General features: G+C 33.1%; 3 protein-coding genes across 3 annotated transcripts in view; 1 reads left to right on the top strand and 2 right to left on the bottom strand.

Annotated features, from left to right (window-relative positions):
- Window positions 1-8,704, bottom strand: part of LOC129226873 (tigger transposable element-derived protein 4-like) — a 32,515-nt gene extending 23,811 nt beyond the window's left edge. Inside the window, exon 1 of the mRNA XM_054861503.1 lies at window positions 7,379-8,704. Within this exon, the coding sequence (XP_054717478.1) occupies window positions 7,379-8,704 (1,326 nt within the window). The remainder of the gene's footprint in view (window positions 1-7,378) is intronic.
- A 1,899-nt stretch (window positions 8,705-10,603) lies between these two features.
- LOC129226872 (zinc finger protein 613-like) lies at window positions 10,604-13,092 on the bottom strand. Its single transcript, XM_054861502.1, has 2 exons — window positions 12,639-13,092; window positions 10,604-12,539 (listed from the first exon to the last, which is right to left on the bottom strand). The coding sequence occupies exons 1-2, from the start codon at window positions 12,899-12,901 to the stop codon at window positions 10,604-10,606; spliced, it is 2,199 nt and encodes a 732-aa protein (XP_054717477.1). The 5' UTR covers window positions 12,902-13,092.
- Window positions 13,093-14,731: 1,639 nt separating this feature from the next.
- LOC129226871 (uncharacterized) overlaps window positions 14,732-25,478 on the top strand; it is a 32,298-nt gene continuing 21,551 nt past the window's right edge. The window contains exon 1 of the mRNA XM_054861501.1: window positions 14,732-14,889. Within this exon, the coding sequence (XP_054717476.1) occupies window positions 14,732-14,889 (158 nt within the window). The remainder of the gene's footprint in view (window positions 14,890-25,478) is intronic.

Below are 25,478 nucleotides of genomic sequence, written 5' to 3'. Positions count from 1 at the left end.
AATCATCAATATAATTGATCAATAAAAACTAATAATTGGAGAAACTTTAACAATTTGTAATTAAAATTAACTTCCTAAAAAAGTGTATCGATTCCTTAAAAAAAACTTTAAAAATCGAGATTTTGATGATGAAAGCATTCTAGCGCAGCTTCGGCACAGAATGGGCTTAAAGGTACGTTTTGGAGCACTATGGAACAGTAGATACTCGGCGGCGTACATTGGCGCAGGCTTAGGATTACTGCTATACAGAAAACGTTGATTTTTACTTGCTTGACGAAAGTAACATTTTTTTAATTTTTTTTTTTTCTAAATAAGAAAATCAATGTGCTCTTTGCAAAAACATAAATTTAGTTCCGTTCAAACTTACAAACTTACCAGTAACTTTTGCTTCATTACCAGCAAAAGGCAGCTCGTAATTAATAATTTCAGCACTTAGATTTTTTAATTGTTACATCATTATAATAATGTCCTATAAACAGTGAAAGAAAAGAAGAATGAGAAAATACTAATACAATCTACACCAGGAACTTTATTATGCATTCATTGTACTTATCACTTGAACAGACAAGTGTTTTTTCATCGAAATTTATATCAAAACAACCAACAAAAAATTCAACAAATAATGACTAGATAATCGACAACTGGACAAGACACACAGATATGTATATTTACATACACAAGCACCCACACATATACAGCTGTAAGCAAACAAAAACTACATAAAATGTTTTCAAATGCAAATACAAAAAATAATATTCTAAACAATATGTGCAAACTTCAACAACTTATTTTTTAAAAAAGGAACATTGAAATTAACTCAAAAAACTTTTTATGGTAATATCCATCATTAATAACTAGAATAAAAATCTATTCTTAATAATTCCGTAACAGTTACATACATACCTGAATTCATCCTGTCACCATACATTTGAAAGTATTCACTTTGAATAGATTAATTTCAACACTGACCTAATGTAATCAAAAACTCACAGCACACTATTCTAGGAAATTCTAGCAAATATCTACCACCTAGGCAGGATGAATGTAAAATCCATGGCTTAGTTTTATATTGCCTTCTTTCAATGACATTTATAATAAAAAGGTAAAAAAATTCAAAATTGCATAGTGTTCTTTTTTTTTTATCATTTTGAATTTAAAAATGTACAAATGACTTTTCAGCAAAAGTTACAAAAGCATGGATTCAAAGGAAGGGTTGTAAGGACTACCCTCCCCCTTACAATGAACAAAAATGCTGCAATTTTAGGATTAAAATTTCCAAGGCCATTGTAACCATTAGAAGGAGTGAGAAATGTGGAATACACCCCCACTTAAAAGACTGACTAGCGTTTAGCAGTAAGTTACCACCCCAAAGCCAGGGCCATGCCCCCCCCCCCCCAGAACTACATTCAATATACCAGATAGAACCGTTGTTACATACTGAGACCGCAGTTTCGTTCTTATTAGAACTCCTCCATCACGAATGATTGATGAGATAAATTCACTTTAACTCTCAGCTTCAATGAGATGACATCTGCCTCCAGCTTGGTTATTCACTATTTCTGACTGAGGAGTTTTAATAAGGTAATAAGAACGAAACTGCAGTCTCTGGATGTGATAACCAGACTGTCTGGTACATTGCATGTACTGACTAGTGTGTTTGAATTGAAAACCTCCCTTCAAATCAAGAGCTGGTTCCCTCCTAGCAGCAGTAGGCAAAATATTCGAAAGCAACAAAAGATTTGGTATAAATCTCAGTGAATATTTTACATATAAGTAACTGCTTCTGAAACAAAATAGACAACATTCCATATTGTTTTTCAGTGTAAAAAGTATACATTCCAATATCACAGTAAAAGTAACACAATTAACAAAAGAATTACTACACATATTATGCATATCCTGCAATTTCATACAGTAGTACCTATCATACGGACACAGCCTAGCGTATTATTTTCTCCTAGAATTCTGGAAAAACCAAAAAAATAGAAGCAAGTGTAACATTATTTTCTCCAAAAACCCAGAACTATGAAAAAACAAATTAGCAAATTTCAGTAATTCCAAAAATGAACTCTTGATATTTATTTTTATTAAAATCACAGCACATTTCAAAACAGTATTAATTCAAAAGAGAACTTTAGTATTATATGTTGTACTTGTACAATTGACAATTAATTATAATTGAATTCCAATTCACAGGGCAAGCAAAGTTAGGTCACTCCAGAAACTCCCTTAGCTGAAGCTTAAAAATTATGATATCTTACTACAAATGACTAGGGGCAGCTCCTGTACAGTCACTGCAGAATTGCAGCACTTAATTTTTGTCCATGTAAAAATATATTTATTCATTTATTGATATTTGCTTGCAAAAATTGATTTTTATTGTAGAGATTCTCTTTGTTTCCTCAATGGAGGTTAACATCTATAATTAACTAGTAACAGTGTGTTGAAATTAAATTTTTAGTTAATTTGATTTTAGTTAAAACACTCTCGCTTTGAATTTCAAAAAACTGGCTGTATTTTTTTTACTCTTACTTGATTTTCCTCTCAAATAACACTGCCTTGTTTATTTTTCTGCATTTATGTCAAATTACTACGCCACAGGGTCCGAAAATATGATGTTTTCAAAAATATTCGATATTTTGATATATATCAGATATTTTGATGTACATCCGATACTTTCAATTAGCACAAACTAAAGTCTTGAAAATAGTAAATGCATCCTCAAATCACTCTTTATTTTCTTATATTATATTTACAATACGTAGACAAAATTAAGATTCTTTTCATTATTTATATATGTAAAATTTCTTTCACATTTCTATCAATTTTAATGGAGTTGATTTAGCATTAGCTGTTTTACTCATTTTTCTTCTGTTATCTACTTTTACAGTTATATGATTCAGAAATAAATAATATGCATAAGGCTGTGCGCAGTCATAAGACATTTTCTTATTTTCTGAACAATATTTAACTAGGCACTTTTAATAAGAATTAAAATTGTTACTTTATTACTGATTTTAGGAATATAAAATGCAAGTAAAAAAAGAATATTATATGACTTTTGTTACATTAATGATGCATTAATACATCATAAAAATATAGTACATAACTTTTTTAGTTATTTTTAATAACAAATTAACAATATTACTATGATTAATATAATTTTTGTATTGAAAATACCAGAGTTGAAAAAAATAAATATCAAAATATCATGATATTTTCCAAATAAATATCGGATATATATATATATCGTGATATATATCATGATATATATTGATTGATATATATCGACGAACCCAACTACGCGATAATTAAACTTGATTTCAATCATATGAATTTGCATTAAAATAATTTATGCATCCTTACATAAAAGCTTTTTGTTGCTGAGATACTTGAAATATGTGATTCCTTCTTTTTTGAAAAAAAAAAAAAAAGTTTCAAGCTAAGTTTTTTCTTTTTTTAAATCACTCCCCCCCCCCCCCCCCTCCCATCATGGTACAAAATTTGTGAGTAGGAACATCCTTGCGATTTCAAGTCAAGAGCTACCACCGAGAGATAAGTTTTATTTTTTTTTCTTTCAAATCATAATTGACATAAAGTTAGCATTTTTCTTGTCTGTATAGTAACAACCACAAAATTAAAATCAAATTCTTGCCTCTGTTAATTGCTCTTAGCTTACATTACATCTTAAAGCTTGTGTTTAAATTATTCCAGATAATGCAGTTTAAAGGTCGTTTACTATTGGCCAATAAGCTGGTTCATTGCAGGTCATATAAAAAAAATCCCTATGCAGGGATATTTTTTACCCACTCTGTAGTGGGTTTAATCGTTTATCCCTATTTCTCCTTTGAGCCAGTTCACTGCATTTCCTTTGTAAATGCATTCTCAAATTTTTACCTTGAACAAAACTTAAAATATAAATTCATACAAATACAAGAAAGAAATCATTTGTTTTAGAATAAAGTTTATGTTGTGATAAAATGTGTTAACCTTGATAGCCAAAACTGAACAAGCTTTTCTTCTCCTGCTTAAAAAAAAATTTCTTAAATGCGGTTAAACCCTTAATAACTTGAAGTCCCAAGAGATTGGCTAAAACCTTCGAGTAATCCGTAGTTCGAGTTATTAAAAGTTCCATTCCCAGCCTTCTGAAGAATGATTTTTATTTATTTTTCAGATATAGGACCTAATGGATAAATTACTATAACCATTATAATTTAGATTAGAGATGTACCGAGTACTCGGTAACTACTCAGTACTCGGCCAAACTTTGATCAGGTACTCAGCCAATACTGAGTAGTTGTAAAAAATTGAATATTGTTCAAAGCAAATTTCACAATTAATAAAAAAAGTGCAAGCATATAATATACTGCAATCATTTACAATTCAAATTTACAAGTCAAATTCAAATTTTGAGAATAATGAAGTTCATTATGTTTCAGTGGAGTAAATCTTATATTTTAATGCCCCAAAGTTAATGATACTTATTTATTAAAACTGGGACAAAAAAGGAAAGTACAGAAAACATAAAATTTTTATACCATTAAATGAATTTTTACCACAAACAAAATTATTTATAAGAACATAAAAATACCTTTCCTTAAAAAATAAAACAACGGTAAAAGCACAAGTGTGCAGGAACACTGCAGACACGTGTTTTGGCATTATGAGGAATGCTTTTATCAATGCACAAAATCTGAGCTTATAGAATTTAAAACATCCGACAAAAGCCAGATTTTTTAACATTCATTAGCTTACATTTTTTGCACTGAAAAAGATGTTTCTTGTAATGTAGAAACACGTTTCTGCAGTGCTCCTGCACATTTGGGCTTTTAACAGTGTTTCATTTGTTTTTAAAAATTATTTACATTTGGTGGACTAGAAGTGTAGATTGACACAATTCGTTTTAATTTCAACTTGATTAATCCTACATTTTATGTATTTCTTTATTTTTAATTTAAAAAATAACTTATTTGTAAAATTATTGACACAAACAAAATCTTTTAAATAATGCGAAATTAAATTTCAGCTGGAATTTTGTTTTAAAAATTATTATTTGAACATGGAGGTCTATACTACTATTCCACTGAGTTTAAAATTCGTCACGTGTGTGTTAGTGGTTCTTCTTAAAACATAATTGGAATTTGGTACTCGGTACCTCGGTACTTGGCGGCCAAGCAGAGTACTCGGTAATCAGTCAAAGTGCTACTCAGTACATCTCTAGTTTAGATAGCATTAATTAGTAATGCTGCTCTAAAATACTGGCATCTACCATACCCTAATCTGGGCAAGTCACTACTATGATAATAAAAGATAAAAAGATAAATCCGTGGTTATGTTTATTTTTTACCAAAAAAAAGTTGAAAATGATTTTTCTTTTTATAAAACTATTCATTTTGATGCATTTTTTGTTTCTTTTTTTATTTTGCAAACATTTTTTTTAATAAAATAAGCCAATAAATAAGCTGCCTTTTTATTGTTTCTGTTTACTTTACTTTATTTATATATTTATTAGTTTTTACTATTCAAATTATACAGTGGGAGAAATATTTATTTATTTTTACTAACCTCTCTTAAAAGTACACTTAAATGTTAGTCAAAATAATTTAACTTAAAAGTGTTCCAAAAAGAAAACCCATTAACAGTTGAAATTTACAGAAAAAAAAAATAACAGTTTGAGAAATAAATTTTATGAAAATTCTATCTAATCAAATATTTATTTTTCTATTTTATTTTTGCATAAGAGCGGCATATTTTGTTGCTTAAAACCAGTTTCAAATGTTAAAACGGCATGTTTGATATAATTTGTAACCTTAGCTGATTGAGAACATATTGATCAATTGATCTTATGCTAGAAACTGGATACAGGAATGAAAGTGGACTTGTTTAGTTCTAGTCAGAACTTATTTTTGTTTAGAAATCCGAGTGCATTTGCCATAGCTGACCATACATGCAGACAAGGGCGCCGATATGCAAAATTGTAAGGGGGGGCTCAGATATTTTCACCATGGGTTAGGAGGGTATTTTCTCCATGGAAACCGATTTCAGGAGATTAGAGTCATTAAAATATTTCATTTTTAATAACTTATTCATTAATGGCTGGAGAATAAATGTTTTTACATTTTTGCAAAGAAAAAAGTACCAAAAGCAAGAAAGTTTTAATTTCAAAAAAGGGGGGGGGGCTCGAGCCCCCAACCCCCAGCCCCTATTATGGGCACCCTTGCATGCAGACGATTGTAGAAACAAATTCAATGCACCATGTGGGAAAAAACATTTGAAAACTTTAGTGTAGCTAAACAAATTTAGAAAAAAAAACCTATTCTTCAATGTCACTTCTTGAAAATTAAGAATGATTAAAAACAAAATTGAAGCATTCAAGAAGTTTTTGAAATTTTTTGGGGTTTGGAAATAAACAGTATCCTTCTTTCTACATGTCTCAGTATTATAACCAAATTCAAAAAGAACAAAGACATATTAAACAGAAACTTCTCAAAAAAACTAGTTCTCCAAGAAAGAAATGGTAGTGAGAAAAAGTTATGTTACTAATATTGGACACAAACTAAATTAATAAACTATCCTGTAAATTACTGCATAGTATTAATTGTATGAAGAGGGAGAAAAGATGAGCTTTTTACATTTATAAAATATGATTTTGTACATCTCCACAGTTAAAACACTTCTAGTACACATCATAGACTACCTTACCCTACAACATATTAATTACATTTTTCATTTACTATTTTGAAATTTAAAAAAAAATAACACACAATACAGTTGACTTTTATTGAATTTGAAATTTTGAATATTATTTATTACAGTAAACTATGTTTCTCACCAAAGAGAAAGAACTTTAAAAAAAATTCAGCATTTTAACACACTCAAAGTCAACACAAACAAAAAAAATTATAAAACTATGCAATTATGTGATTTTTGAAAAACAAGATACAGTCGAACCTCGTTATCACGACACCCTGGGGACTTTCCACAAAGCGTCGTCATAAGCGGAGCGACGTCATAACCGGAATAGCTATAAAATGCATACTCATTCGATAATTATAATACAAGTACGGATTTCATAAATAAATTAATTGGATATTGTATTTAATTAACGCAATTTTGAACTATGTAATTAAGACAAGGCAAAAATCACAGGAAAATAATCACTTACTTTTTATTTGTCACTTTTAAAATACTTTTCAATAACCGTTTGTTTGCTCCTTGAAGTACAATTAAAAATTTTTTTTTTGTACTTTATTAAGAAAGTCAAAATCTGCTTGTTCAGCTTCTTCAATAGAAGAAAGGTATTTCTCCAAAACATCAATGCAATGTAAAGCTTCCGATTTTGTGGGAAGTTTTTCTTCTGTTTCAGTTTCAGCATCACTTTCACTTTCCGAAGATAAAACACCCGTACTTCAGCCACAATATCGGAAATTGTTGCTTCAGCTGAAGTAGACACAGTTTCATCAACTTTAAGATACGCTTGCAAATCTTCTAAGGTGCAACTTTCTCTATTTTGAATTTCTCCGAAAAGAACAGCAAGTGGAATGTCATCTTCATCTAACTCATATGATAAATCTTCAATAGGTTCAGCGTCATTATAAAAGAAACCTGCTTTTTTATAACAGTTCACAATTGTTCTTTCAGTTACGTCGTTCCAGCTTTTATGAATTAACTTCAGGGCATCAAACAAAGTTGGACGAAAGTTACGACCTTGATCTATTTCAGCAATCGAATTCCGGACTAGGCGTTTTCTATAATTTGTCTTGAAACTTAAAATTACTCCTTGATCAAGAGGCTGTAAAACTGAGGTAGCGTTTGGTGGTAAAAACATCAGCTCTATAGCTTTCAATCCTTTCACGTCAGTGTGAGCGGCGCAGTTGTCTATAACAAAGACGACTTTCCTATTAACGGAATGAAATTTTGCATCGAAAGATTTAATCGTTTCTTCCCAAATTCCTGATGTCATCCAGGATTTTGAATTTGCTTTATACGTGACTGGCAGAACTTTTACGTTTTTGAAACAGCGAGGTTTGCTGCTTTTGCCAATTATCAAAGGTCTTAATTTTTCGGTACCAGTCATGTTCGCTCCCAGCAAAACAGTTACCCTCTCTTTACTTTTTTTCCCTCCAGAGCAAGGGTCAGATTGAAAACATAGAGTTTTTTCTGGAAGCATTCGAAAAAAGAGCCCGGTCTCATCTAAATTAAAAATGTCACACGGGGCGTATCGCTGTAACATATTTTTTAGTGATGAGTTTTTCCAGGAATCGACTTCTGTTGAATTTACTGCGGCAGCTTCCCCACAAACTTTTTTAAATGATAAATTGTAGCGGTCTTTGAATCGTTCGATCCATCCATTACTAGCAGAAAAATTTTCTTCTTCAAATTCTTTTGCTATTTCCAACGCCTTTTCTTTTAAAATCAGTCCTGATATCGGAACGTTATTTGTTCTTGCAAAGCGAAACCATTTTAGCAGCGCGTCTTCAATATCTTGAAAATTAGACTTCCGAAGTTTCTTTCTTTTGTTTCCGTCTTGTTCTGATAGAGAACTTTTAATTTTTTCTCTTGCGGAAAGAATTGTTAGGAAAGTAGTTTGCGGAATACCTTTACTTCGCGCGAAAGCTGCTTTAGACATCTGCAACTTATCATATTCGTCGATTAAAATCTTTTTTTCTTCTAACGAAAAGGAAGAAATTTTGATCTTAGCCATTTCAATCAAACCTCCACTACTTTATTCTTAATCTAAAACCAGACACCTCATCTAAGATTAGTCTTTTAACATGTGCACTCTCTCTCTCTCTCTGAATCAGGAATGGGAAAAAATAAAAGGGCCGCAGCTTACGCGTGCATTTGGCGTACTGAATGATTAACACTAACCAACAAGTTGATTTTCAGTTGAAAAATAAAATGGAGTGATCTACTGTAGCGCATTATCAGCGATAAATTTCCAGTTGAAGGAATTTTCACTTTTGACCAGTCTGACTTGGTCCTCTTTCCTGACAGCCAATTTCCACCTTTTGTACTTTAAGAAACACTTTCTAATTCTTCTGAGAAACTCTTCCCCTGTCAATTTGAAGGGTGCAATTTTCTTTTTGTCACTAAAGTTAAAAGCTTACTATGATCATTCACAACTTCAGCTCAATAACTGGTATTTCTCCTTTCGTGCTGCTTCCACAGTCGAATTTCAATACCCATATGGCCATATGCATTCTTCTATTTTTGTCTTTGTTCTGTATGTGTACAGCAGATTTCTAATCCTGTGAGCAATTCCAGGGAAGCTTATCTCTCCTTTCTGGTGTCCATCTAAAGCTGTATTCAAACAATGCTACTAGGTAGCTTTACCTTCCTTTCTACTGTCCCAAATGTCAAAGGCTTTCAAGTCTCCCGGGGATTTCAAGACAAGCACCCTGCTGGTTCGCGATTTCCGCTTCTTGAGGGGGTAGGGGATAGCCTTGAGTGCATGGGTGTAAAAAAATGTGTCTTATCGCTTTGTAGAAAAGGATACAATAAACCTTTCCATATGTTTTCAGTATTTAATTGCAAGAATTTCATTTATAAAGAAAGATTCCATCCTATCTGAATGGCATAAAGCGTTGTGATAACCGGAGTTTCAAAGTGTGACCCCGTCGTGAAATCCGGAGTTAACTAACATTAAAACTATGTGTCCTAAGTTTGGGACTTTAGGAAGGTGACGTGACATCCGGAGTGTCGTGAAATCCAGGTGTCGCGATATCGAGGTTTGACTGTAATTTAAAAATATAGGCTATCAGAGATAATTACTTTTTAAATTTTTCAAATGATTATTTTTCCCCAAAAATACTTGTTCCCAGTTCCAGTTTAACTTTCAGGAATAAATTTTTCAAAACTCGATGCTACCCATAGGCTGCTCTAAAGCTTGAAATTTGCCACTCTACCCGACCACACATAAAGCATTGGAGAGGATCTTTACCTTCACTGAAAAACTTAATTTTAGTCTGTTATACATGAATAAGTGCTATTCAACTCAGTGCTGTGCTTGCGGGGGGGGGGGGGGGGGGGGGGGGGTGTTCTCCAAAATATTTGGAGTCATTGAAAAAATATTGTAAATTTCAATTAAATTGGTTTAAAAAACATACAAATATATTTAAATATAGGTGATAAGTAAAAATATCAGCTTTTTGAACTGAAGTAATAAATTTAAACTGACCTCTTTTGGTCAAACAACAGTTTATTAACCCTGAGATTAACCCTAAAAAAATTGGTTCCCCAAATACTTTATTCAAACTAAGCACCGATTAAAGATAAGGATTTCTGACAAAAATGTGATCACATCCTCGCTAGATACAGCATCAAAGGTATAACACAAAATAAGTTGATTGGAGCAGTATATTAATAAAAGTCAACTGTACTATACATAACTTTTAAAGTGCAAGTCAAAGAATGTAAAAATTAACTCATTGAAATTTCAAGAGGAAGAAAATATGAAAATTATGTTTTATAACACAGGAGTTCATGACATAATAAACAACAGTAAAATGTGTAAAAATATAATAACACATAAAATTTGAACTTTTAATATAACAGAAAAAAAAATATTAAATTGATTCATGCAAGAATTTCAGGTCGTATTTCATAATGTTAAAATATGTTGCTCTTTACAACCATTATCAGACAGCACAGCAGTCTGGGATAGTGACGTTTGCATGTGAGCTTGGGCATGAGAAACATTTTGAGCTTGGGCAAGTGTTGTTGGTACATTATGTGTATGTGAATGCACATGTGTGTGTGCAATAGAAGTTGACATATTGTGTGTTTGTACAAGGGTGGTAGGTACATTTTGTGCTTGCATGTGAGTGGTTGTCACATTGAGAGCTTGAGCATGAGTAGCTGGTATGTTATGGGTCTGTGTATGGGTTACATGTGTAGTTTGTGTATGAGCATGCGTTTCTTGGTTATGTGCCTGAGTTAGTGTTACTTGGGTATTATTATGCACTGTAGCATGATCTGCTGGTAAATTTTGTCCTTGCTGAGGCTGAGGATTACAACCACTTTGAGTATGAACTGTTGTTGCCTGGCAAATATGAACCTGAGAATGTGGTGTTGATATCCTCAATGGCTGAGTGTGTGAAGGAACAACGTGTGACTGAACAGAAGTCTGCATGCTGGAAGAAGGTACAAGCACAGCTTGTGTATGAGATTGTCTCATGGATAGAGAATTGACGTGTGGAGATGACACTCTCATAACTTGTGAATGAGATGTTGGTACATGGGATTCAGCATGTGTGGATGACATGGCTAAGTTATGAGCATTAGGAGGTGGTACAAGACCTTGGACATGGGATGATGGCACAACAACAGGTTGGGATGTGGGAGGTAAATGTGATTGGATGAGGGATGTTGCTAAGGGATGAGGCTTTATATCAGAGGATGTAACTCTATGTGTCTGCTTCAATGTCATAGGAGCAGCATGAGCTTGAGATGTTGCTACACTCTGCGATTGAGCGACAGAAGTCGAGATGCCTTGGGATTGAGTGGCGGAAGTAGGAACACGTAGAGGCTGAATTGGTGTAGATGCCAGAATTGACTGCGCAATGGATGTTGGCACAAGTAGGGATTGAGCTATTGATGCAGGTACTATAATTGACTGGGCAATTGAGGAAGCAAGTCCAGATTTCTCCCGAGCATGGCGCTTAAAATGAGATTTTAAGTTACCTTTAGTTGTAAAGCCTTTGCTACAGACACTACAAACATGAGGCTTTTCACCGGTGTGGGTCAAATGATGCTTTTTCAAAGCAATTTTCTGCGAAAATCCACGACTACAGATGCCGCAAACATGAGGCTTCTCCCCTGTGTGTGTGAGATAGTGCTTCTGGAGATTACCTTTTGTGGTAAACCGCCGCTTACAAACACCGCACTCGTGAGGTTTTACACCGGTATGTGTTAGCATGTGTTTCTGCAGAGCAATTTTTTGAGTAAAACCTCTGTCACATACATTACATAAATGAGGTTTTTCACCGGAATGAGTTAGGAAATGGATCCGAAGATTGTTTGCTTGCCGAAAACCCCTTTGACAGACACTACAAATGTGTGGCTTTTCTCCAGTGTGTATTAGATAATGCTTACCTAAAGTACTTCGCTGAGAAAATGTTCTTTTGCAAATCGAACATTCATGAGGTTTTTGTCCGCTGTGAACAACATGATGATTTTGTAAATTTCCTTTTGTAGAAAAACTTTTTTTACAGATGTCACACAAATTCATTTTGGGAGCCAGATTATTGTTAGCATTTAGCAAAAACTGTTTCTTTGCCAAAACATTATGAAATTCTTTGGCATAAGGACTAGATGTTTGAACTTGCTTGTTGAAAACTTCAGAATTATCAAGTCTTTTGCTGAATACTTCCCCATTATTAGTTCGCTTGTTGAAAACCTCAGGGTTTTCTACTCTCTTTCTAAACATGTCCACATTTTCCAGTCTTTTGTTATATATTTCAGTATTTTCTTGTCGTTTATTAAAAACATCATTTTCAGGTTTTTTATGAAATTCTTCCGTCGTTTCAATTTTTTTGCTGTAAACTTCTCCAGTTTCAGATCTTTTATCATACGCTTCAGAATTGTCAAGTCGTTTATTGTATGCATCTGAATTTTCCAATCGTTTACTGTTGAACAGATGTGAATTATCACTCCTTTTATGGTAAGCGTCAGAAATGTCGTGCCTTTTGTTATAAAGTTCGATATTTTCCAATCGTTTATTACACAAATCAGAATTATCAGCTTCAAGTCTTTTATTATAAAGCTCAGCACCTTCAAGTCTTTTGCATATGCAGTTTTCATAATGCAAACTATTGAAAGCAAAATTTTTAAAATTCTGATCGCTACCATTAGGAACTTGCATAATATATTGATAATTCTGCATTACCTTCATACTCATTATGGAAATTTACAACTTACACTGCTACACCCGTCGAGTAGTTTAATAGTAAATTGTAAACACTGGTTTTAACACACACCACAAACTTTAACAACTGCAAATAGAATATACCGTTTAATTTATATGATGGAAGCATAATACTTCAAAGTAGGCACTAATTAGCACTATTGAGAAAATTTTAATTTTTTTTTTCTTTTCGCTCTTGTCTTCGCCGAAAGAAATAAACAGACTCCATTTAAATTTAGTTGAGAGCTCAACTCAGCTGCTCCTACCTAGAAATAAACAACTGAGAATTGATGAGAAAGTAGTTATGATTAGGAAGGCATATATAAATATTTTTTTCGAGAGGTATACTTAAAAATAAATATTTAAAAATGCAAAAAAGAACATTATTTCATATTTTGCCTAAGGAGGCATCAAACAAAATCTGTTCTTCGCTGTAACCGCTGATACACTTGTCATTTCAGAAAAAAAATAAACAAAATGCAACTCACTCCATGCAAGTCATTTCATTATTATTTTTAGTTGCTCATTTGCATTAATTGTGAAAGCATAACAAATTATTGCAATTACTTAATTTCGTCAATGCTAAAAATGTGTTCAAGCATTATGTCACCAAATTTATGGTTTTATGTGAAATTCCAGAACTTTATTTCACGTGTATCATCATTTGCCTCATTGAGTAAAGATTTTCGTTGAAGGACCTCAGAAGGTAATTGTTTTGACTGATCATTCGAATTTTAGGTTTTGATTTATTTTAATTGATATCTGAAAGAAGTCATGGCATCCAATATCAACATTTTACAATTACCTGATTTAGTATTATATAAAATTTGTTCTTCTATCAAATGCCCTGTCGAATTATTGCATTTTGGAAATACTTGTACACAGCTCCGAAAAATATCAATGTCCCGAAGAATTTGGTGGAACCTTGCTTTTGAATGGTGTAAGGGTTACTGGTTCTTTATTAAAGAATATCCCACGGATGAAAATCCAAGAGATTGGGTACTTAACCTTCTAAAACAATGTTCCACATTTTCATCCAGCACTGAACTAAGATGCATTTTTTCAAACGGTGAACTGTGGCAAAGAGTTGAATCTAAAAAATTCCGTTGCTTTCTTGGCCTGCTAAGATGGGCATACATCAAGGAAAAGGAGGATCACCCCGCCATCCTTTACGAACAGTGGTTATATGACATTGGTCTTTATTGTCGGTTAGGTCCTCCCATGGACTTCTCTGCCGAAAACTTCGAGTTTTCTGAAAATTCGATAATAGAGCTGTGTAAACTTGGTCAAGCTGCAGAACGTGATCTTCGAAGAAGAAGACAGCCAAACAAGGACCCTAAGTATTATGTCAAACGTATAGCCAATTCTGAAGGACAGTGGATGAAAGATCTTTTTCCATCAGGATCCCATGGAACTATTTGTCCTCTTCTGCTTTGCCCATTTGAAAATTCCGATTCAGGTGAAGTCTCAGGCATGCAAGGTCTTGCAGTCTGTCTCAGCATCGCATTGGAGAAGCGCTTGTACAACCAGTACAAAACATACTTAAACCCTGTACATCAATTCTGCGATGTTATCAAAGTATTCTCTACAGTGTTTATTTCAGAGATCAATCTTGCCAGAAATCAGCTTAGTACTCGAGTAGATTCTTTATCTTTGAAAGATACCATAATGATGTTAGTCACAGAAAATTCATTCAATGCAGAAAATCTTGACATTGTCATTAACCTTTTTGATTTAACATTTAGCGTCAAGGAAATTCTCCAAGATGTTCATAATTTGTTAATTGAGTATGGCAGCATTGACTGCATTGTGGATAGTGTTAGAATGCGTTTGAGGGTAGCCATGTTGGATGAAATCACTAATGTGTTGTTTCGTGCAGGCTGCAATTGTCATTTAATTACCAGAGTCAATTTAACTGATAGTGATTTAATTGGGGGTGATAATGCGAAGCAAGAAATGTCTGCTGCTGCTTTTATTTCAAAGTATGGTGTTTTGGTTACTTGGCATTTAGTAGGTCGAATGAGATTTTAAAAACCAAGAATTTGTTAACATGGTTTCAAGAACACAAGTTATGCCAGTTTTTTGGTACTTGTGGCTTTAGAATGCAAAATAATGTTATGCATTTCAATGAAAATATGGTTCATGTTGGGTTGCTTCACATGAATAATTTAAAAAGCATTTCTCATTAAATTTCTATTGACAAATGCATACCACTCAGTACTGTAGTTAAATATTTGGGCGGGAGGGAGAGGGGTTGTTTCTTTTATAGAATAGACATCATGATTGACATAGTTTTGTTTGGCCAAAAAAAAGTCGCTTTAGATTAATTATGCCAGCTTTAATTTTAAAAAGCAAGCTTTTTTTTTTTTGTTAGTTTTACTGCGTCAATTAAATTGTTTTAAATTTGCATTAGTTTTGCATTAATCTTATATTTTGTAAAATGCCCCCCCTCCCCCTCCCAAACTACTACTCTGATACCAATGAACATATCAAAAGCTAAGAAATTAAAGGTTGGCATGAGTATGCCAAACCCCTCTCCTGCAGACAATGGTGCATCCACCCTAATTGCTATGATGTACCCTTTCCCCTCCTGCAAAAGGAGATCAAACCTCTTCTTAAATCCCCCCTTCCGTGAAAATTTTGATGGTGCAATTTGCAACCTCCAGAGTTAATTGAAAAACTAAATTTAAATAACGGACTAAAATTAACATAATTTACAACTTAGATTTTTTTTTAAGAATCAAAACTACTACTAGTTTAAAGAACATTTTTCTTGCTCTTTCTTTAGCAGATGATTTTATTGCATCTTCATCATTAATCGAATTAATAATGTATCATTTTTTATGAATTATATTAAAACTGAAAGGTTAGGTAGTATCTCTAGACACAGTGAAGAGCTCAAACAGTTTTTCCTTGTATTAAATATTTTTAAAAAATTGATGCTGCCTATGAGAACTGATATGGATCTTTGAAATTATTTTTTATCAAAAACCAAAGATCATCCAAAAGTTCAAATAAAATGGTCAAGCATAAGGGGTCATTCACAAATGATGTCATGCTCTGAGGGGTAAAGCGGTTCGTGAAATGGTGAGTTTGTGACAAAGGGAAAGAAGATGGTAAGAAGAAGTACAACATCGCACATTTTGGTTGAAATAAAAACTTTTCTATTGCATGGACGCTCATATGCAAAATTTTAAGGGGGTTCAGATATATTCCCCATAGTTTAGCTGGATATTTTCCCCATTTAAACGGATTTCAGTACAGATTACAGTTATTAAAATTTGATATTTTTAATAACTTATTCATTAATGACTGGAAAAGAAATGCTTTTTCATTTTTGCAAAGAAAAAAGGGCTAAAAGCAAGGAAGTTCTTATTCATAAGAGGAGGGGGTGCAAGCCCCCCCCCCCCCCCCATGTGGGCGCCCATGTTCCATAGCAATGTTTATGAAATATAGTGTCACATGTGACAAGGAAATGGGTAAGGTGAAGTGTAACTATTTGTGACAGAGGAGGTGCTTTGTCACATGTTGAAGCTCAAATACGTTGAAAAAAATTGTCACATCATTTATGGATAACCCCTAAGAGAAAATGCATTTTTATTACCATCACTGTGTTTACCATTAGTAGCATTGCAAAACTATTCTTTGATTTTGATGAAGATATGAAGTGCAATACATGCAAATAATTCAGCCATGGGAAGGTAAAGGGTAGCATCTGCAAATTTTTCTTTTCCTTGTGTTTTTGTCATCTATTATATCTAAGCTATTTCATACGAGCTTGCTTATTTGATTTCCACTGAAAATACAGCACAAAAAAAGTCAAATTCCAACGTTTCTCTATTATTAAATATCGAATCTGAAATGCGTTTGGTCAAAAGTCTCAAAAACTGCAGATACTGCCCTTTACCTTCCCACGGCAGATCAATATTGTTTGTTTTAAGTCATGTACAGTCAAATTTATATGATAGAAAATATATTCATTGTAACTATATTGGTACCATTCCTACACAATAAGACAAGGTATAGATGAGGTATTCTATTGAGGAAATACAAAAGCAACGGCTGCAACTGGCTCGGCACCCAGCGAGGTGGATGGTCCTATTTAATGCATCAATCCCCAGTGAAAAAAGGTATTATTTTAGACAAGATTGTTATCATTAGTTGCATTTACTGCTAAATGTATGTGATACTTTTCCGTGTTTCCCATAGCAAACTCTTTGTTCAGTCATTTGTTTGTTTACCTACCAATGTGAGATACTCTATCGTTGAACATTGTTTTATTATTTATTCTTTTGAATGTTTTATAATGTTAAAAATCCTTTTTAGAAAGCTTTTTTTTTTTTTTTTTTTTGTATGATGGGAGAATATTTATACATTTTTTCTTTTTATGATATTTATTTTTTCTGTAAATATTATGATATTGCAAAAACTGGCTCCTCTTTAAAGTTTGAGACTTTCCTATGTGCTATTAAAATTTTTAAATTATTGCTGAGCACTGCAACAATATTTCAACAGAAAACTACAACTTAAAATTGTTAATTTTGCTCCAGATTTTAAATTTAACTCTTGTATTCCTTATTGGTTGTGATTATTTACAATGATAAATGTTCAAACATTTTATTTTAGGAGCTCAACTGTATTGTTTTCTCTTTTCTATTTAACTTTTAGGTTTAAAACTTTTAAATCAATACTTAGTGCATTGTTATATTCATGGAGAGTTTCTTCAAACATATTTTTATTTAAAGCTCACTAAGGCTATTTATTTATGTAATGAATATATTGGTTCATTTTTGTGTTTCCTTTTTATGCCTTTCTCTTTCCTTATAGCCTAAAATATGTTGTTTATTTTTTGGATAGTTATGGTGTTGTGGTAAGAAATATTTGATTAAAACTCATTGAATGTAAAGTTTATATACAGGATGATCCAAAAGTCATGCAAAATACAAGTTTTGTTTTTAAAAATGCACAAAATCTGGTCTGTAGTACATAATATATCTTATTTTTCGTAAATGATAATATCTTGCCATTCGATGTCATGATAAAATCTCTGTTGCTGTTTTGTGTTATTATGAGTATTGAACTATTTACTTGGTTCAAGACACAGAGGAAAAGAATTTTTATGATTGAACATAATTGTTTAGACTTGTGGCAAATGACAGTTTACTGCTTCATAACCTGTTTTCAAGAAACTGAAAGCGTTCTTGATCAAAAATTAAGTGGCACATGTGAACAACAACAGATCAAAGACGGCGGGCTTTGATCAGTTCTCACACATGACAAAATGGAAGAAGTCGTTGAAGAATGTCATTGTTGACAGGGGCGCCCTGATGCAAGTTCGTAAGAGGTCACTGTGACCTCCAAAAAATTTCTATATTGGGTTAATTTTGTCTGATAGTTCGGCAAAATTTGAGTTCCATTAGGCAAATTAATAGTTTATGCCCTCCCAAAATTTTAACTTTGGGGCGCCCCTGGTTGTTGTCAATACCGAAGTGCCTCAAAAAACTTTCTTTAACATGAAGTTTATCTTATGGGAATGGATGTCATAAGTCATGTGACCTTTGGATCACTAGAACCATGCATATTAAATTATGATCAAGATCCTGATAGTACTTTCTTTACCTATAAGTACTTTTTTTACTTCACACAGTATTACTTTTTTGTAACCATACACAGGGAGTAAAGGGAAAAAAAGCCTTTACGTAGGTGATTTTGGAAACAGCCTGCAATACTGCATGCATAAAAATGGTTTTTGGGTTTCCCCATGGTGTTTATCATTTTATTCCAGCTGCATAAAATTTTGCGGGATACAAAATGCTCATGCACCCACAAAAATCCCCTTATAACTGCTCTATAACTTCTCTGAAAATGAAAGTAAACTGCTAAAATTCTGTTATGTCTCAAGATTCATTTTTGCCTAAATAATACTGCAGGTTTTTAAAATAAATGTACCTTTTATTTATTTTACCACAATTGTGGGAAAATGACATATTAATATTCTTTACTTCCAGCCATATTGCCACAGTATGGCATTATTTTGAAACTGCTCAATAAAAGGCCTCTTCTCCTTACTGCTACACACAGAAACAAGACACAATCTGGGGGATTGTTTTCAAATACTCTTATATGTACTGATGTACTGCATACTCCAAAAATACTGTATGTTATCTGCTGTAGTTTTCTTAAGTTACTTTTCTGTTAAAGAACCTTTACATAATCGGAAGAGTCGATGAAAAATTAATACTCAATCCAATCAAACTACAAATAATCAAAGAACAGTCATTTTGCCTTGTCTGCATTTTTTTTTCTACCATCACTTTCACAATGTCACTAAAAAGTGCCTTAAAATGCAGAAAGGACAATTGTTTTATGTATTCCCTGTTTGTTGTTTCTAATGCTTGTGTCATGTTGTTCTAAGTGTTATATGTGATTAAGTTTTATACATGATCTTCTTGTTTTGTTGGTGTTCTCTTCTATGAATTCAATATTTATTTTATTTTATCCTGGTGATTTTCCTTTGTTTTGTTTTGATATATTATTTATTTTAAGTATTTGATTCTTTTCTGTTGTTTATTGTGAAAATTATCTATGTGAAAGTTTATTCGTGAAAATTTTCAGGTGCAAAAATTACATATACAGTAAACTCCCGATTACCTGCGGATTAGGGTGGCACGATAACCGCGTATAAGCGAAACCGCGGATAATCCGAATTATGGGTAAAAAACGATACTGTTGCATACAATAGCTAAAAAATATGAATAAAACTCACACATACAGAAAAGTTATGGCTAAAAAAATAACATTGATTGTAAAAAGTATAAGAAAAAGCTAAAGACAAACAATAACACAATCATAAGTCACCACCGTTGAAGAAAAAAAAATTGTTAAAAGACCCGCGGATAATCCGAGCAGCTGATAATCCAACCGCCGATAATCGGGAGTTTACTGTATTATATATTTTTAAATCATCTACAACGAATCAATTTTTTCAGTGTTGCATATGAGCCGTTTAGAGCAACAGTGGTTTTAGTCTAATTTCAACCATTTGCCGATAGACTAATCGCTCAATCTATTTGGGCAAATGAGACATTTTTACCCGTATATTTGCACTTTCCCGGAATTTTAAGCTTCAGGGCTTTTAAGCTTAGGCTCCGGGACCCTCCCAAAATTAGAAAAATATAGGTAATAAGTAATTATTATAGGGGATCGTATATTAGTTAGGTATTTAAAATAATTCATCGTATAATAATTAAAATAATTGTTTATTTTATAATAGGGAAGTTTTCGATTTTTCAATTTTATTTTTATATGATAGAGTAACATGTATGAACATCATAGGTGAAAAAATTTTTGCGATACGATAAGTAGTTTTTTTTTAATTAATTTTTAAAGTTCAAGCGCTTGTGACGTCAAATGGCATAGGAAGTGACGTCATGTGCTCTTTCGATAGGGGAGAAGCCGAAGGTCACGCATTCGACTTTGAAGACGAAACGTAAAAGGCTTATCTCCTCGCATTTAACTCCTCGCTTTTCTGGAACATTAAACCTCTCATCCTCTCGAAAATATTCGAATATCATCATTGATGTTACATGAGGAAGATTATTCAGATTGTGCTTTAATGAATCCGGTCTCCATAGTGTGTTCAAAAGGACTATTGAATTTATAAAAAATAAAAATATCAGCGCGCTCAAAATGTCCCTAGCGAAAACAAGGGATCTTCGGCGGAAGGCTGCCCAGTCGCGCCCTGTGACGTTAGGCTCGTGACATTTCAGAAGAGCGCACTTTTGCGCTTGGATTTTTAAAAATTCATTAAAAATCAACCACGGTGTTTTAAAATTCGGCAATGGTGAATTTTTTAGTTTTGAGGGTCAATTAACAATATCCAATAGCCAAAATATGAACATTTAATAGGTTGCAACTTCCCTATTGGATGTTTAAGTAATTTAGTTGGTTTCTGTACTGGAATTGTAAAATAAATTTCATTTCTAGGTTTGGGTAGGAAATAGTATGTAAGTGTGTTCGGTTATTTTTTGCTTTTTAGTTCCTGGGTGTTTTTTGAAGGCGTTTTTTTCCCCTTATATTGACTTACACCCTTTTTGCTCTTAATGACTCATATAAAAAGAATTTTGTATAGTTGCTGTGAGAAAAGCAACCCAAATTCATGCAAGTCATGCTGTTTGTTGCTCGCAGTGCAATAATCAGTTTAAAATGTTCTTCAATAAAATTTTCAACATACAGAAGTTAAAGTATGTTTATAAAATGTCTATTCTGAATCTCAATTTCCAATTGTTGTTACGTGTTCTTTAAGAAATGTGGTGAAATTAAAGTTTACAAAATAGTTGATATTTTTTATGTAAAATTTTTGAATTGTTATCTCAAAACGAAGATAAATGTTTATTAATTGTGTTCACAATTGGGATACTTGTTATGGTGTGTGTCTATTGGTGTTTGTTTAATTCACTAATAAAATTTATTTTATCATTAAGATAGCTCTTTTTCTTTTATTGCGTTCAAATGTACTGAATTAGAGTTCTTTTTTTTTTCTTTCAAAAAACAAACTGAATAAAGAAACTTATGTCATGTGGATTTATCCTCGCCTGATTACACCGCCCTCTACCAGATCTGTAGGAAGAGGGTATTTATTTTATTTTTTAAAAAAAATAGCCTTTCTCGTTTTATTTTTCTTCTTTTTTTTAAAATTATTTACCATAATCTTACGCCGAATCCCTTCAAATGTGCATGCTCAAATATAAAGAGTGAATTTTTATTTAGCGAGTTATAATGTTTGAATACTTTTAAAAATACATTCGAAGGCAGAAACTGAAAATTTTAAGTCATTTTTGGGCCCACTGTTAATTCTGGGGGGAAGCTCAAGCTTCCTGAGCCTTTTGAGTAGTCAGGCCCTGACTGTCGATATATTGCACGTACATGGCAATCAGGTCCATTTAATGCCTAAACTCGTGTTTTAACGACAATGGACAGTTCAATATTACAGCATAGTGAGATTGTGGTAAATTTAAAAATGAATTCGGTTATAATTCTGCAGTGGTTCAGCGAAGGAGGGAGGGGGTGAAAAACTGATAAAAGCCCCCTGAGGCCTTAGTTTTAACATAATTGCCAATCTTAATAGAGCTGTTTTTCACATGTAAGGATTGTTTGGCCAAAACAACCTTCGAAATTATTCTGGCCAGTGATGTTCCCATCAATTTTTCTGAGTGTATACTCCCAGTAATCCATTGCACACAATTTGTGTATGTGATCATATACATAGTATGTCATTATATGAACATTTATGAAGCTTGAGGGTATACGCTATATGTCTAAAAAATGCTTGAGAGTATATGGCGTATACCCTATGGGAACACCACTGATTCTGGCTGCGCTAGTGCCTTAGAAACATTTTAAAATGTGGTACGATGTTATTTGTATATAATTTTTTGTACATTAAAGTAGGTTAAATGACTTTAAAGAACCATAAAAAGAAAAGAAGAAAAACCTTTGGGGCCTTTGAAGTTTTCTATTTATTTATCCCCCTTCCCCCAACTTTTGCTTTTTGGTGCCCCTCAAAAAAATTTTTATGGATACGCGCTTGATATAACAAAGAAACAATATAACATTAGGTTATTTTAGAATGGTTTTCTCCCCCCCCCCCGTATTCCTTAAATACAATCAATCTACTTCAAAGCATATTATGTAATAATTTACATCGAATATGGCCATACTTTAATGGTTATAATTTTTATAAGCCCATAATTTCACAGTTAGCTTCCTTGATTGAAATGACAAGTGATCGTTAAGATACACGCACGCTTTTTAAAATTATTATTATTATTTAGTTTCTTTTTTATTATCATTAATTACTAATTCTATCAATAAAGAACTGATGGGCGAAAAATCGAAAATTTTTGTAACTTAAAAAAAACTAATATTGTGAAGAGAAAGAAAAAAATATTTGATGAGATAGTTCAAATAATTTTATCTCTTTAGAGGGAGACATGCTACACTCCACTTTGGAACTGAGAACACTGTGGGAGCTGCAAACTGTGGCTTCCTTTTTCGTCTTCTCCTGTCACTCTCCAAAGGAAACAAAGGAGTACACTAGCCCGTTTACAATGGAGATGCAGGTGTCAGGTATATCCCCCCCCCTCCCCCCCGTACGGTTTCCGACTTAGACTTCCGAGGGGTTAGAAAACGGTGGGAAGCCGAGACTGGCCGAGGCTTGAAATGTCAAACCAGATTCACAATTATACCATTCCAATGTCCCAAGGAACAAATTCTGCAACGTAAACCAGGGTCCGATTGAGAAATTTTAGGACTGTAAGCACAACAGCCTCCTTGAAATGTACAATCGAAGAACGTGCTCTATTGCACAGTTTTTTGTCATTGATTCCAGAGGTTCTCATTCCCCCAAAGAGCAATGGCGTGGTGCATTCTGCACCACTGATTTTATTGGGGTTGTCCCCACTGGCCTCCTTTTTCTGTAAAACCCTTGGCATTTGTTGTGATATAAACTGCCGTTCATAGTCGAAGTTACTTAATTTCTGGATCAATGTATTTGTAATTTGAAATGTACATCAATAAACAGTTACAAAAATTCAAACATTTTGAAAAAATGTAAATTAACAGAGACAAAATAAATACCATAAGCAGTAGTAATAATAAGCTCCTTAACTAACATGGAGTGCCATGTAGGCAGTCTAATTCTGTACTAAATGGCACTTCTGATAACTGTCTCACTTTATGGGGTCTTCCACTAAGCTTATGCCAACAATAACAATTAAATTTTTACTCACAATTAAATTAAAAAATTCAGAAAAATTTTATAGTTCAAAACATTTATATATGTAAAAAAATTGTAATTTTTAGCCCCCCCCCCCCCAAACCAGGGGGCCTGGCCCTGAGCCAGGCTTCTCAGGCTTACACTTAAATCAATCTCTGTTGTAAACAGTAATATTTTCTCTAAGCACTTTATCATACAGCAATGAGTTGTGAACAATAAGGTTTTTTAAACTACTAAGTGAAAACTGACAATAGTTGACTTAGCAACATTTAAAATTCATATAATTTTCTAATAAAAGGAATTACAAACGAAAGATAGGTTGTAAAACGCAAGCTTTAAGGCAAACTCTATTTGTTTTTCAAATGACTAATTTCATCTAACCCCTCCCCCGCCCCCCCCCCCCCCGCCCCCATAAACGTAATGTTTTACAAATTTTCCTCCCAAGCTTTAAGTCTGGATCCGGGATGTTTAAGAAGTCCTTACACATAGGGGCGTGCATAGGAACTTTGGGGCTCGTCACAAATTACTTTTTTGGGGGGGAGCTTTCCCCCACATCCTTCACCCCCTCCCCTTCCCCACACACACACACACACACCACGCCGCTTCATGTTCTTACGATAGTTATAAGAAAGATTTTACAAATCTGTCCAAACCAATGGTTTATTTTTTTTTTTTTTACAAAAATTGCGTTAAAGCTAATTTGTTATAAACATGCAAACTCACTAGGTAAAATTAAAGAAAAAAATTGCATATCAAGTTACTTACTTTACCTTTGTTACTAAAAGATTGATCAAGTTGACACACGCATACAGATTATGCGCGCATATTTTAAGACTTTAAAACAAGCAAATAGGTAAATAAAACATAGTTAATTGGCCAAAAACGTTCAAATTGAAAATTTTGAGCCATTTCTTGATCATAGCAAATGATCTTTCTGATTTGCTAGTGAAAGAAGAGTCCATCATGGAAATGAAGCAAGTGAACATGGATGCGTTAATGCTCTGCTAAGAGCTACGGAGAAACATTCTTGATGACTGCCAAAAGACTATCATAGTCAGCTCCTTTTTATAAACACTAAATTAATTTATGTTTTCTTTATGCTTGTTGCTCATACATGTCGATATAAGTAGGGAAGAGCGGGGCTAAAAGTTGCGCGGGTAAGTTGTTCCTTTCGAAATAACTCAATGAAGAAAAAAGATAAATGTATTTTGTAAATATCTGGTAAAATGGAATGTTGCAGCGCACATTAGCCAGACCAGTGGCGTCCGGTATATTAAAAGCTGAGTAAGTGCATCACTAATCCACTTTTGTAAATATTTTCGTTTTTGAACTTTTTGGTCTTTTTCACGATATTTAAATGATAGAGTTCAGATCTTTGGTGTTTTTATGCAAATATCTATTTTGCATTCTAAAACACTGCGCTGAATCGATTTACGTTTCGTTATCAAACCTATAATTCATTTTTTCAAGGACTTGTGCTTGTGGGGCAAGTTGTTCCGAGGAACAACTAGCTCCAAGGAACTCCTTGCCCCTATTTATCTATAGCAGCTGTGTAGTAAAAAAAACACATATAAATTTATATTATATGTATATATTCGTTACCGAGAAATATAGAAATTGGAGAATGTCGACTCTCACCGGTGATTCATTGAAAATATTTGGTCGTTCTCTCAGACAGAAGAATATGAAATTTTTGAAGATAAAAATATCTTGCAACCTTTTATATGAAAATATAAAATTTGAAATTGGTTGATTATGCTACCTTGTGGTGATTCAAGACAGTAGCCAAAGAGA

This window comes from Uloborus diversus, chromosome 7 (assembly GCF_026930045.1).
Source record: "Uloborus diversus isolate 005 chromosome 7, Udiv.v.3.1, whole genome shotgun sequence".
Lineage (NCBI taxonomy): Eukaryota > Metazoa > Arthropoda > Arachnida > Araneae > Uloboridae > Uloborus > Uloborus diversus.
This window is presented reverse-complemented; position numbering and strand designations above follow the sequence as displayed.

Excerpts from the sequence above, each read along its gene's own strand:
- LOC129226872 (XM_054861502.1), bottom strand. The coding sequence starts at position 12,901 with ATGAGTATGAAGGTAATGCAGAATTATCAATATATTATGCAAGTTCCT. Across the intron at positions 12,540-12,638 it reads AGGAGTGATAATTCACATCT|CAAAAAAATTGAAACGACGG; the intron begins GTTCAACAGTAA and ends AGAAGTTTACAG.